General features: G+C 48.4%; 1 protein-coding gene across 1 annotated transcript in view; it reads right to left on the bottom strand.

Annotated features, from left to right (window-relative positions):
* Positions 1 to 15,082, bottom strand: part of NOS1 (nitric oxide synthase 1) — a 117,183-nt gene that overhangs the window by 10,315 nt on the left and 91,786 nt on the right. The window contains exons 21-25 of the mRNA XM_030939960.1: positions 9,946 to 10,139; positions 7,354 to 7,523; positions 2,833 to 3,043; positions 2,085 to 2,172; positions 405 to 526 (exon numbers count right to left, since the gene is read on the bottom strand). Coding sequence (XP_030795820.1) covers positions 405 to 526; positions 2,085 to 2,172; positions 2,833 to 3,043; positions 7,354 to 7,523; positions 9,946 to 10,139 — 785 coding nt within the window. The remainder of the gene's footprint in view (positions 1 to 404; positions 527 to 2,084; positions 2,173 to 2,832; positions 3,044 to 7,353; positions 7,524 to 9,945; positions 10,140 to 15,082) is intronic.

Raw genomic sequence — 15,082 nt, 5'->3', positions numbered from 1 at the left:
TGCCACAATTTGGGTTTCTTTCTCCTGCCAAAGCTGATCTGCTGTGTCTTTCACACAGCACTTGCTCTTGAATAACAGTCTTTGCAATAATTACATAAGCATAGCCATTTGATAAGGACTAACATCTACCTTTTCCAGGCTATTGGATTATTTTTTTGAAGGGATCACATCTTAACAGTCAAAGAAATGTCCTCTGGGCCTGGAATTTCAGGCCCCTGGGACAGGCTGTTTGGATGACACCATGAACTTCACCTGTGGGTCAGGCTAGTGCTCCATGCCCCGGCTTTTCTGAGGCAGTGACGCCATGGAGAGACACCCTCACTGTTCTCTAGGGCTGCTGAGACACAGCTGGAGCTCCCCAGGTCTGGGGGTGGGAAGCAGGCAGCCGCTGGACTGTAACCCACCTTTGTGTTGGATATCAAATTGCCGCTGTTGCCAGAAGCTTCGGAAAGGCGCAATGCCGGTGCCCGGTCCAACAAGGATGCAAGGGACTTGGGGGTTCCGGGGCAGGTGGAAGCTGGGTGCTCTGGGCAAGGAAGAGGGGGTCAGAAGTCTTGCAGAGGTCAAATTCAATCAAGAACAACTGAATCTTAGGTAGACCAGGTAGCCATCTTCAGTAGACATACAATGAGACTTACAGCTCTTCAGCCGGGGCCAGGTGTCCCTTTTCAGGGTGGGAATCTCACCGATTAGGGGAATTCCAAAAATGGGAGGTCCTCAGGGTCTGGCTATTCCTCCATTCCCCAATTCTTCTCACTGCTGGGCTCAGCAAATTCAACCCAGAGTATCTCTACACTGGCACCACTGAGACTTGGGGGTGGACCTCCTTGGTCGTGGCACTGTCCTGTGCATTGTAGGGTATCGAGCAACATCCCCGGCTTCCACCCACGAGGTGCCAGGAGCACACGTGAGTTGTGACAACCCAAAATGTCTTCAGACTTTGTCAAATGTCCCTGGGTGGCAGGGATGGGGTGGGGCGCTGCAAAAATCACCCTGGTTTGAGAGCCACCATTTTTTTTTCTTTTTTCTTTTCTTTCTTTCTTTTTTTTTTTTTGAGGTGGAGTCTCACTCTGTCACCCAGGCTGGAGTGCAGTGGTGTGATCTTGGCTCACTGCAACCTCCACCTCCCAGGTTCAAGCGACTCTCCTGCCTCTGCCTCCCAAGCACCTGGGATTACAGGCGCCTGCCACCGCCCTCGGCTACTTTTGTTTTTGTATTTGAGCAGAGATGGGGTTTCGCCATGTTGGCCAGGCTGGTCTCAAACTCCTGACTTCAAGTGATCTGCCTGCCTTGGCCTCCAAAAGTGTTGGGATTACAGGCATGAGCCACCGCGTCCGGCCCAGAGCCACTGGTTTAACCAACATGAAATCTTTAAATCAAGGAGTCACAGACTTCAGTGCATAAAAGAATCACCTGGGGATGTTCAAGACGCAGATTCCTGGGCCATGCAGTACATCTGGGCTCAGGACTCTATGTCTGAAACACCACAGAGGACTCTGATGTCAATGATATTTGGATCATTATCAATGGCACATGGACCATATTGTGAACATTCTAACCTCAATGGTTGAGAAAAAGGATTGGCTAAAGCCACTGTTCAGGTAGAGAAGTTATTGATCGACAAAACAGGTTAACTATAACTGGTCTAAGATCAGCTATAGCCTTTAAAGCTGAGTTTGGGAGGAAAGACGCCAATGAATGGGGGTGATTGGATTTTTTCCATCGTTAGGAAACTGGGACTGATTGGGAGTGACCAGCAGAATTTGGCTAGAATTTCCACTAGCCCATACAGTCCATGAAGGTGGAGACTGCATTTGCAGGGTTTTCCCCCATAGCTCCAGCATCTAGCCCAGTACACGCCCAAGTGAAATGTGTGTCACATTGACTTGACATTGACCAGAGGACTTGCCTAGCTTGCTGTGCTGCTCTGATCTTGTTTCCTTAACAACTAAGAGAGACGCAGGACATTGGTCTCCATTGTGTGCCACCCAATCATCTCTCTAGAACCTTTCAGACTGGTCCAACTTGCGACATCAATATGCAGATTTGAGATGACTGCTCATTTTTCTCCACTTATTACTCACCCTCTCACGAAACAGGGGACCACTTCGTCAGCCTGTATCCGGTTGAGCCAGGAGGAGCACACGCCGTGGTGAATTGGTCCTTCTCCATCTAGCAGAATAACCAAAGCAGTCAGGGCCACCCACTGCTCCGAAGCACGGCCTCCCCTCCTCCCTCCAATGCAAAATGCTCACAGGCCCAGTGCCAAGTTTATCCTTTGGAATTCCTCCCCAGGATCCCTTCCTCTGAAGGGCAAGAGGAAACGGTATAGCTGGGGTGACTTCGTGCCTGTGCAACCACCCAGGGTTCTACTGGTGAGGGGTGGGTCGGATTCAAATCCTTCCCTATTGAAGGGTGCTTTTGGTGGCTTGCTGGACTCCTGGGATGGGCACTGTGCATTTTAATTACTTTATCTAGGAGGAAAAAGACAGGGCAGAACTTGGGTTATCTGACTTACAACCAGCTGGGCATGATACAGCAGAGCGCTCTCCCAGGGAATGAGTGGTGGTGGCTTGTTCTAGTTGGTACTTTGGGGATATGAGGGGGCGCCATTGCAAATACACGTCTTGCCTCTTTCCTAATTCTGCTCAGGCTTGGCTCTGCATCAGGGGACGGTTCACCTGCTGCTTCTTCCCCCAGTTTTCTGGTCTTGGGGGTGAGTCTCTTCCCAGGGATTTGGGATTTAGCCTGCAGGCAGTGGTTTAGGGAGCCCTCCAGAAGCCCCCTGGGGGAAAATGCAGCCGAGGAGGCTCTCCCAGTGCCTCCGCCCACCTCGAGTGCGGTAGGAAACGATGGCCACAGTGAGGTGCACTTCATCAGGGTACATGTCTGGGGAGGAGCTGATGGAATAGTAGCGGGGCTGCAGCAGGGACAGCTGGGTCAGGAGCAAGGTGGCCGGCATCTGGATGGATGGGAACTCCTCCAGCACCTCCACGATGGTGGGGTTCTTGCCCCATTTCCATTCCTCGTACTCCTGCAAACCCTGTGCCAAGGAGACCGACAGACAAGCTTGAACCCAGCTGCTACATAGTTCCCATGAGGACCTGAGGGGGTCCAAGAAGAAGGCAAAGTGAAAGTAACAGTTGGCAGGTGTGGTGGCTCATGCTGGTAATCACAGTGCTTTGGGAGGCCGAGGAGAGAGGATCACCTGAGACTAGGAGTTCAAGGCCAGCCTGGGAAACATAGTAAGACCCTGTCTCTACAAAATTTAAGAAAAATTAGCTAGCTGGATGTGATGGTGGATGTCTGCAGTACTCCAGTTACTTGGGAGGCTGAGGTGGGAGGACTGCTTGAGTTCAGGTGCTTGAGGCTGCAGTGAGCTAGGATCACACCACTGCACTCCAGCCTGGGTGACAGAGTGAGACCCTGTTGACAGACAGAAAGAAAGAAAGAGAGAGAGAGAGAGAGAGAGAGAAAGGAAGGAAGCAAGCGAGGAAGGAAGGAAGGAAGGAGAAGGAAAGAAAAAGACAAAGAGAAGAAAAAGAAAAAGAAAGAAAAAAAGAGCAATAACAGTTAACACTTGAATAGCAATTATTCTGTGCTAAGTTTTGATTCTCATGAGGACCTTATGAAATAGGTATTACTGTTTCCCCATTTTATGTATGAGGAAACTGAGGGTCATAGAGGTCCTATGGCTACTAGGTGGTGATGCTGGGTGACACTGAGCCTTGCTTTAGACGGTGTGTCTTCAGAATCTGTGTTCCTAGTCACTACACACTCCTGAAGTCAAGAGTGACGCACTATGGAAGGGAGCCATGACACGCGGTGAGTGGCAGCATTCAGTGGAGACCTGTGATTTGTTGGTTGCAGAATCTGGAGATGCATCTTTGGAGAGCTTGGGTCATGTTCATGATGGTGAGTGACAGCCCCGGAAAAATCAGGTTAGGGTGTGTGGAGGACCATGTTTGGGGACGTGTTGACAGCAAAGCCCAGCTGTAACCAGGCAACAGAGGAACTCTCTGGAGCTCTGGAGTTATTTTTCCTTAATCTCAGAAGATGCCCTAGGCAGTCTCTGATTGCTGGAACAGAAAGCTCAGTTTCTGAGACCAGCGTGCCAGTGCACTGTGTAACAAAGATTTTCCCCATGTTCCTAAAGACTGTCCTGGCCTTATTTATTTATCTATTTTTTATTTTTTTTAATTTATTTTTTTTTGAGATGGAGTCTCACTCTGCTGCCCAGGCTGGAGTGCAGTGGCATGATCTTGGCTCACTGCAAGCTCTGCCTCCCGGGGTTCACGCCATTCTCCTGCCTCAGCCTCCTGAGTAGCTGGGACTACAGGCGCCCGCCACCACGTCCAGCTAATTTTTTGTATTTTTAGTAGAGACGAGGTTTCACCATGTTAGCCAGGATGGTCTCAACCTCCTGACCTTGTGATCTGCCCACCTCGGCCTCCCAAAGTGCTGGGATTATAGGCGTGAGCCACAGCGCCCGGCCTGTTCTGGCTTTATTAATAGGTGATGGCATCCTTGACATCGTGCTTCTCAGACCTCCAGCCTGACTGGCCTGCAGTTGCAGGAGTAAAATGGACAAAGAGCCCTGGCCTCTCAACTCTTTGAAACTGACATTACCGGAAACTGACATCCATCACCCTGTTGGTGCCAGGCCTGGCTTCCCGCAGGCTGCTCCCTGCCAATGACCAAGCACAGGAGTCTCCAGGACTCCTCAAGGACCTTGCTGGGCCTTCCTTAAACTGCAATGCAGTCTAGAACGTTCTCGTCCCACCTTTCTTCCTTTTCCTTTGGTTGGGGTTAGATTTGTTTTGAGGTCTGATGGTTCTCCCAGCCTTATCTGATCCCTTTCTACTTTCTGTCACACAAGTGTTTCCCCTAATAAAAATCCTTGCTCATTTAATCCTGTCTTGAAGTCTGCACTTTTTGGAATAAATGAACTAATACACATGGGTTATATCAAATTCTATCTATCTATCTATCTATCTATCTATCTATCTATCTATCTATCATCTATCTATCTAGAGACAGATTCTTGCTCTGTCACCCAGGCTGGAGTATAGTGGCATGATCTTGGCTCACTGCAACCTCCATCTCCTGGGTACAAGCAATTCTCCTACCTCAGTCTCCTGAGTAGCTGGAATTACAGGTGCCCACCACCACGCCCAGCTAATTTTTGCATTTTTAATAGAGACAGGGTTTCACCACGTTGGCCAGGCTGGTTCCGAACTCCTGACCTCAGGTGATCCGCCTGCCTCGGCCTCCCAAAGTGCTGGGATTACAGGAGGGAGCCACGCGCCCGGCCTAATTTATTTATTATTTATTTATAGATATGGGGTTTTGCTCCTTCACGAAGGCTGGAGTACAGTTGGAAGATCATGATTCACCATAGCCACGAACTCCTGGGCTCAAGTGATCCTCCCACCTTAGCCTCCTGAGTAGCTAGGACTACAGGCATGTGCCATGATGCCCAGCTAATTTAATTTTTTTGTAGAGATGGGGTCTATGTTGCCCAGGTTGGTTTCAAACTCCTGGCCTCAAGCAATCTTCCCATCTCTGCCTCCCAGAGTGCTGGGATTACAGGCACGAGCCACTGTGCCCAAATTCTACTTGAAATAAGGTAAAAACAGTGCAATCTAATAAGGTACCAACAGTGCAATCTACGGTCCTTCTTCCTATCAGCCACCCTCCCCCATTAATTAAAAGTTTTAAATCAAAATTATACTTGCAGATAGTCTAAAAAGTTAAATAACTTTGCAAAGCTTATGATTAAAAATAATGGTCTCCTGTTCTACCTCTGCCATCTGCTTCCAACTCCCCGGAGGTAACTACTTACAGCTCTTTAGGTGTTCCTTCTGGTATTTATTTTCATATTTCTAAATACTACGCACTCGCTAATTAGCCTCTTCCTTGCTGCCCGCCATTCAATCCCCTCTCCTGGACGGCAGAAGAAAGCTAAGCCATCCTGTGCTCGGGGCTTGCTTTCTGGGAAGGAGCCCCCATTGGGAGCAGCATGGGCCATTCTCTTGGGTAGAATTTTCACTGAGCAAGGCTTTGCAGCGGGCTGGGGCAGGTGGTCCCAGGATTTCCAAGCAAGGTAGTAGAGGCTACGTTTGGTTCATTTTACAATCAAAGACCTCTGATCTCTAGTAGTCCCACCTGCAGCTCCTCTGCATTGGCAAAAGCTCATCATAGCAACCACATGGATGGAACTGGAGGACATCATGTTAAGCGCAAGAAGCCAGGCACAATAAGACAAATTTTGCATGTTCTCACTCATTTGTGGGAGCCAAAAACTAGAAGCAAATAAAGTCATAAAGACGGAGAGTAGAAGGAGCGCTACCAGTGCAGGGAAGGGTAGTGGGGAGGGGTGGGGGAAAGTGGAGATGGTTCATGGGCACAAAAATACAGTTAGATAGAAGGAATAAGATCTAGGCTAGGCGTGGTGGCTCATGCCTTTAATCCTAGCACTTTTGGGAGGCTGAGGTGGGTGGATCACCTGAGGTCAGGAATTTGATGGTGAAACTCCATCTCTACTAAAGAAAAAACTACAAAAATTAGCTGACCATGGTAGCAGGTGCCTATAATTCCAGCTGCTCGGGAGGCTAAGGCACGAGAATCCTTTGAGCCTGGGAAATGGAGGTTGCAGTGAACCGAGATTGTGCCACATGGCACTCCGGCCTGGGCTAGACAGTGAGACTCTGTCTCAGTGACAAAAAAAAAAAAAAAAAAAAAAATCTAGTATTTCCTAGATCCAGACAAGGTGACTATTGTCAACAATAATTCCTTATGTATTTAAAAATAACTAAAAGAGTGGAATTGGAAGGTTTCCAACACAAAGAAATGATGAATGCTTGAGGGGATGAATACCCCCTTTGCCCTGATGCGATTATTACACATTATATACCTGTATCAAAATATCACATGTACCCCATAAATACATACACCTACCAAGTACCCATAAAAATTTAAAAAGCAACAAACAAGAAAAAACCTTATCTTTAAACCAAGGCATGGTGAGATCCTGTTTCTTTTTCTCCTAAGCATGGGCTAAGATGGCACTAGTGGAAGCCCAAGGTTCCAAAGGAAGACAGAAAGAATAGCAATTTCAGTTGTAGCCAGGGAACTGTTTGATTCAAGGGAGTCACTCTTGCTCTGCCAGGCCTTAGAACTGGGGGCAGACCAGCCACATTGGACCAGCCAATATGGCGACCTACAGCAAATAATGGCTCCCTTGGCTCAAGACTGCCATCTGCTGGAAGCCAGGTAATAACAGTTTTCAACTCTTCAATGACAAGGAGGTGAAAGGCGCTCCCTAGGGTTGTGCAAAGCCTGAGGACCCACCTTGCTGAGGACCAGCAGACGCTGCTTCTCCTTCTCGTTGGTGGCTAGGGAGGCAAACTGCTGCAGCTGCAGGGGCGTTGGTGGCGTGGTGATGTCCAGGTAGTACTTGAAGGCCTGGAAGATGGTGCAGGGTGGGAGGCGGTGCTCGTCTGTCCAGTTACTGATGACACCTGTGGAGGTACAAGGCAGGTGAGAGGTGGGTGTGGGAGGGCTTGAGTATAAGTCGGGGGTTCAGGTCTGCTCCTGGAGCAGAGGATGGGGCCAGGTGAGGAGGGTGGCTCCAGAGCCAAGCAACCTTCTAGCTCTCCACCTTCCATGCCCAGAATCCAGGGGATTTCATGTGTGCAAGAAGGAAATCCAAAATTAATTAGGCAAATGAATCCAAAAATTAAGAAAAATACATGAAGAGAGGAGAAAAATATTAAAATAGCATGACGTAGTCCACTGGTGTTCCATACAACAAGCCCCCAGCTGTGCGTGACAGAGATAAGTCTATTTCGGCCCTATGTATCATGGCACAGTATCAGCCTCTCACCCCCTGAATGGGATGTTAGTGTTTGTCATTATAAACACTAACACTTATCTAGCACATTCTATATGCCGAGTACTATCATTAGCATTTTATATTAATTCATTTAATCATCACAACAATCCAAGACAGTGTTATTCTTCTCCCCACTGAGAAAAATAGAAGCATAGAGAGATTAAGAAATTTGCCCGAGGTCACACAGCTCATAAGCGTGAAGTCAGGCAGTGTGGCTTCAGACCTTGTTCTGACTACTATATTGTACTCCCTACTCTTCCTCCAATATGTCCCTAAATATAAGCCTCTTCTCCATCAGGGGTTCAATCTCAAATAAAAAGCTCTATTTCAACATAGAGGAAGTATTGTCTGGGTTGAATTTATTTTATTTTATTTATTTACTTTTTTAGACCGGGTCTCACTCTGTTGCCCAGGTTACAGTGCAGTGGTGCAATCACAGCTCAATGTAGCCTTGAACTCCTGGGCTCAAGTGATCCTCCCACCTCACGCTCCTGAGTAGCTGGGACTATAGATGTGAGCCACCATGCCCCACTAATTTTTTTTTTTTAGATGGAGTCTCGCTCTGTCACCCAGGCTGGAGTGCAATGGTGCAATCTTGGTTCACTGCAACCTCTGCCTCCCGGGTTCAAGCGATTCTCCTGCCTCAGCCTCCTGAGTCGCTGGGATTACAGACATGTGCCACCATGCTCAGTTAATTTTTTGTATTTTTAGTAGACATGGGTTTTGCCATGTTGGCCAGGCTGGTCTCGAACTCCTGACTTCAGGTGATCCACCCGCCTCGGCCTCCCAAAGTGCTGGGATTACGATTACAGGCATGAGCTGCTGCACCCGGCTTGATGCCTGGCTAATTTTTGTATTTTTTTTGTAGAGATGCAGTTTCACCATGTTCCCAGGCTGGTCTCAAACTCCTGGGCTCAAATGATCTGCCTGCCTCAGCCTCCCAAAGTGTTGGGATTACAGGCGTCAGCCACCTCACTCAGCCAGGATTTATTAAGAGAGGGCATGTCTCAGCCGGGTGTGGTGGCTCATGCCTGTAATCTCAGCACTTTGGGAGGCCAAGATGGGTGGATCACCTGAGGTCAGGAGTTTGAGACCAGCCTGGCCAACATGATGAAATCCCCATCTCTACTAAAAATACAAAAAATTAGCTGGTATGGTGGCATGCGCCTGTAATTCCAGCTACCCAGGAGGCTGAGGCAGGAGAATCGCTTGAACTTGGGAGACGGAGGTTGCAGTGAGCCAAGATTGTGCCACTGCACTCCAGCCTGGGTAACAAGAGCAAAACTCTGTCTCAAAAAAAAAAAAAAAAAGAGGGTATGTCTCTCTAAATTAGTGTCTTCCTGAGAGGTTTTCAGCAGGGCTTTGACGATATGCTACTTTCACATTCTATCCTGACTTTACATCCTAGCTCTTTTGTAAAAGTGACAGTCCTGTATTAGTCTGCCAGGTAAGGTCACTGCAGTTCCTTGTACCTGACCCTTGAGCTCACCTGTGCTCCTGGATGAAGCACTGGGACCCATTTGCCTTTGAAAGTTCTTCAATATGAATGTCAAGGATGGACACTTAAGCAGGTGAGAACTTGATCTAATGAGGTAAAACATGTGGGCTCAATCCCTAGTTGGCCATCGAGCTTCCTATAGTACCTTTTGATTCTAAGAGGAGGCAGGATCAGACTTCAGATGTTATTTACCTGGTGGGCAATGGGGTACTAGAGATTTTCCTGAGGGGTAGAGATTTTCACTTTCCTGGAAAGTGAAGAGTGGCTACTGCTAACATCCGTGTCTAGTCAATGAAGGAAGGTAGCAGCCCCCTTCTCCCAATGGTGAGCCATCGATGGCCTGGCACCATGCGCATTTATTTGCTCAGCTGGTTGGCCCAAGGTTGATCAGCCATGAGAAAGGAGAAAATCTTCAGTCTCATCGGCTGCTAGCAACAGAGACCCACTCTCCTGCCTGGACTGGTGATTGGGAAGAACGGGTCTCTTCTTCTCCAGACACCCACTGCCTCTGCAGCTCCCTAGAGCAGGGAAGGGCCCCTGGGAATGTTACCTAAAGCCGTGTTCCGCTCCTCCAGCAGCTCCACTTTCACCATCTGGTTGACAGGGGGTGCGTCCTCCAGCCGCTCGATCAGGGCATTCACGAGGTCCTCGTGGTTGCCAGGGAAGACACCCAGGTGGTCCCCAGGCTGGTACTGCAGCTCCTGACTCCCGTTGGTGTGGAGACGCACGAAGATAGTTGACCGACTGCAGGAAATTGCAGAGGAATCATAGGACAAGGGCCAGCAGCTACTTCCTCCTTTTTTTTTTGGCTCTTCTGTCTGTCCCTGTTGGCTGCAGTTCTCCTCCTTCCATTCTTGTTGGGGCCTGTGCTAACCAAGCCTATTCCCCCATCATTCTATTATTATTATGGTGAGATAGGGTCTTGCTCTGTCGCCCTGGCTGGAGTGCAGTGGTGCGATCATGGCTCACTGCAGCCTCTATCTCCCAAGCTCAACGATCCTCCCACCTCAGCCCTCCCAAGCAGCTGGGACTATAGGCAGGCACTGTCATGCCTGGCTAATTTTGGAATTTTTTGTACAGATGGAATTTCCCTATGTGGCCCAGGCTGGTCTCAAACTTGTGAGCTGAAGCAATCTTCCCACCTCGGCCTTCCAAAGTGCTAGGATTACAGGTAAGGGCCACAGTGCTCAGCCATCATTCTACACTGAGGCTTTTCATCAAGGTCACCAGTGAACTCCTCACTGCAAATCCAATGGCTGCTTCCTAGGGTTCATCTGGATCTGGAAGCAGTATTGGGCATAACTACTCACTCTCTCCTTCTCAACTCCCTTCTTTTGGATTCTAGCACCCCATTCTCAGTACTAATAGGGGTTCTCTCAGTGTCTAGCACTTCACTGGGATCACAGACTGTGGTATTCCCAATCTGTGAAATTCTACATCTCCTAGGAATTGCAAGCCCCAGCGCCTTTGCCAACCAGGGTTCCTCATGTTGTAATGGTAAAGGAAAAAAGACTTGGCTTTAAGCTTGGGTTCCTCCTATGCATAAACTCATCAATACCACAAAATTGAGAGATCTAAAAAGACAACACAGAAGGAAACTCACTGATGCCTACCGGGTTATAACCTTTCTGCATTGATTTTTGTGTTTCAGGTTCAGGAGGGCTATGCTAATCCAACAGCTTTCAAGAATAAACTCAGAATGTGATTATTCTGGTCCTTTAAAAAGTTTCAGTACAGGCCAGGCGCAGTGGCTCGCACCTGTAATCCCAGCACTTTGGGAGGTGGAGATGCGCGGATCACCTGAAGTCAGGAGTTTGAGACCAGCCTGGCCAACGTGACAAAACCCCATCTCTACTAAAAACACAAAAATTAGCTGGGCATTGTGGCACGCGCCTGTAGTCCCAGCTATCCCGGAGGCTGAGGATGGAGAATCACTTGAACCCAGGAAGTGGAGGTTGCAGTGAGCTGAAACTACACCACTGCACTCTGGCCTGGGCAACAGGGAGAGACTACATCCCCCCTGCCACCCAAAAAACAAACAAACGAACCCCACAAAAACCTTTCAGTACAGTATACTGCATTTTACACAATACCTGCAAACTCTAGGATCAACTGCACTTGGATAAATCAAATCTTTTGCACCCTTTGAGCTACGATTGCTTTCTCAGACCTGCTTTTTCTTCGTTGCCAATGAGTTTTCAGTGGATAGAGACGCTTGATATTCAACATGAAGTTTCTATATTCTCTATGGTATGTAAATCAACACTTGAATAGCCCAATGGGACTCGCTATTTAAAGGAGTTTTTGGCTCAACCAAGAACCCCTTTGTGCTACAAATAGCCACCATTATTAAAAAGAGTTGAGCGGGCACATTATTTTGGGTGAGGAAACGGTGTCAAGTATTTTCTTGAAGCAAGGCATCCCTGCCCTTAGCATAGCGGAGAACTTAGCGACCATAATTGTGAATGGCAGTATTAGGGTCTGGAGTCCCACTGTCCCTCCCTGGGCAGATCTTACCCTGTCTGGGAACTTGCACGACTGAGCCTTCTCAGAGCTCACACCAGTCTTTGGTTCCTGGGGAGCAAAGACATCACCTCCAGAGAGCTGCAAGAAGTAAATCGCGGAAGCCGGGGCCAGCAGGGGGCGCTGTGGGGTTTCTAATTTGGGAGCCTCCTAAGTTTACCCAAAGGAAGCCTTTGAAAGGCCCGCAAATCAATTCCCGCTTTCTTCCCAGATCATCACGATTTGTACAAAATAGAAATGCAGAGGACCCAAACTTGCTGAGCTAGCTCACAAGCACAGCCACCTCCTCCCAAGTCCTCTTGAACGAGGCAGAGGGTGGCCGTGCAGACAAGGAGCAGGCATGGGAAAGTGGCTGGCCTGTGGGCTAGAAGGTGGGTCCAGGCTTTGGCCCTGCTGGGAGTTTAACCAAGGGGACTCTGCATGCTGCTTGGGGGTGCTTGCTGAGAACCCCCGGCGTTGAATGGCGCGGGGCCCCAGGGCACCTTGGTGGGCTGGTCTTTGATGCTTTGCTGGGAAGCCGACCCTCTGGGGAATAGCACTGGCTCAGAAACCAATTGTCTTAAATCTCAGTTCTGCTGAGCTTTGTAAGTGGATAATTTTTAAACATTTTTTAAAATTATTATTTTTATTTTTTTTGAGATGGAGTCTCTCTCTGTTGCCCAGGCTGGAGTGCAGTGGTGCTATCTTGGCTCACTGCAACCTCCACCTTCCAGGTTCAAGTGATTCTCCTGCCTCAGCCTCCCAAGTAGCTGGGATTACAAGCGCCCACCACCATGCCTGGCTAGTTTTTGTACTTTTAGGAGAGACAGGGTTTAACCATGATGGCCAGCTGGTCTCAAACTCCTGATCTCAGGTGATCCACCCGCCTCAACCTCCCAAAGTGCTGGGATTACAAGTGTGAGCCACTACGCCTGGCCTATTTTTTTATTTTTTCTTAAAGCTTGGGACACATATGGGCCATATGAGAAGTACAGGGAGAAGGGGAAGAGGCAATGGAACAGTAGCCGCCATTTGGGCCCTATTTCCTTCTCCCCCGAGTGTCTCCTCTGTGTGACTTACTTCCAGTCACATCCAGAAGCGTCACATACACACATGATTGACGATGGCTCAATGATAGGTTTGCAGATAAAAGAATAATTTGCTAATGTCCAGCAATAAATGGAAAAAAACCCAGAAAATGAGCATTCTTCAGTGAAAAGGATAAATATTGTCAGCTGTGAACTGCTCAAGTTAACAAGGTTCATTCATTCAACACCCGTACATTGCGTGCCAAGCACTGTTCTAGGCACTGGTGAGAGAGTGATGGGGAAGGACAGCAAAGTGCCCTATTCTCATTGAGAAGTCACTTAAAAGATCTCAGGTGGGGTTGATGATGTGGATGAGTGGGTGGTGATGGGTTGAGGGGAGAAGGCTATGTCGATAGGACAGTCAGGGAGACCTCTCTGGCGATTTGACATTTAAGCAGAGACGTACAAAGACCTGCAAGCACAGCATGCCAGGGATGGGGAAGAGCACGTGCAAAGGCCCAGAGGCAGAGAAAAGGTGGCATGTTCAAGGAAGGGAAAGAAGGCTGGAGTGTTTGTTTGGACAATAGTAGTGGCCAGATCACAAGAGCCTCATGATGATCTGTCATGGCAAGGAGTTTGGAGGTTTCCTGAAGTCCAGCAGTAGATCATCAGCGGCTGTGAAGCCGGGGAGTGATAGGCTTCAATTCACGGTTTTAAAAGATTCCTCTGTCTGAGGACCCGCTTCCATAGTAAAAGATTAAGGTGGGGGTGGCCAGAAATTCACACCTTATACAAGTAGGACACCTAGTCCAAACCAGTTTTTCGCACCCTATGCAAATGGCACGCCTGGTCCAACCAATATTTTGCGTCCTATGTAAATCAAACTCTGCCTCCTCACTAGGCATCTGTAATTCCCCAAACCCCCCTGCATTTCACCGTGGATCTGGCAACCCATTTCTCCAGGACCCCTCTCTTCAGCAGAGAGCTTTTTTTTTTTTTTTTTTTTTTTTTTTTTTTTTTAAGATGGAGTCTCACTCTGTTGCCCAGGCTGGAGAGCAGTGGTGCGATTTTGGCTCATAGCAACCTCCGCCTCCCAGGTTCAAGTGATTCCTCTGCCTTAGCCTCCCGAGTGGCTGGGATTACAGGCATCTGCCAACATGCCCAGCTAATTTTTGTATTTTTAGTAGAGACGGGGTTTCACCATGTTGGCCAGGCTGGTCTCAAACTCCTGACCTCGTGATCCGCCTGCCTTGGGCTCCCAAAGTGCTGGGATTATAGGCGTGAGCCACCGCACCCGGCCCTTTCTTTCATCAATTAAACTTGTACTGTTAACCTCAAAAATAAAACAAAATAAAATAATAAAAAAAAAAAAAAGAAGAAAGAAAGGGAAGATTCCTCTGTCTGCTCTTTGGAAACCGATGTTTTTAGAGAAAAGCTTAGACACCAAGAGACAAGTTGGGTGGGTATTCCAGTCACTCAGACCGGAGATGCCCATGGCTTTGCTCAAGGTGGTAGGTCTGAGATGTAGTTGAAAGACAAGGCCAAGGGCATCTGCTGAGAGACTGCATGACCTAGGCGAGAGGGAGAGAGCAATGAGGATGACACTGGAGGTTTTGACTGAAGCCAAACATGGATGTCCTCTGTTGAGATGGGGAAGGCGGGAGAGAAGCTATTTCACTCGAGGGGAGATGAGACTGAAGCATTCTACCGATCAAGAACTCTCCATTGTAATGTCTGTCATTCTCCCCAGACATCCCAGTGCTGACCTTAACTTCTGCTGTTCTTCCTTCCTGGACCCCCCTCCTCTTTCCTGCCTTTCTAAAGCCCACCCTCCCTTAAGAGGTTCATCTCAAGTCCTGCATTCCCCTCTTGCTCCTGATTTCTAGGACTTGGTATCTACACCCCACACATTAGCCACCCATTATGCTCTCTCTTCTGTGTCATTTGCTAATTGTTGTACGTGCATTAGAAAATTTATTTCCAGGCTGTGATGGTGACTGCGGTCACTTTTCTCTTTAGATTTTCAAGGATCATCCTCAAAAGGCTGCCTACTTCCTCATAAGCACTTTGCCTGCAATTAATGGTCTCTCGTAGGGGGATTAGTGATATCTTGGTCGTGGCCTTTTGGGCCAGACAGCCCAACTTCAGCCTCGGGCA

This window comes from Rhinopithecus roxellana, chromosome 10, assembly GCF_007565055.1.
Source record: "Rhinopithecus roxellana isolate Shanxi Qingling chromosome 10, ASM756505v1, whole genome shotgun sequence".
Lineage (NCBI taxonomy): Eukaryota > Metazoa > Chordata > Mammalia > Primates > Cercopithecidae > Rhinopithecus > Rhinopithecus roxellana.
This window is presented reverse-complemented; position numbering and strand designations above follow the sequence as displayed.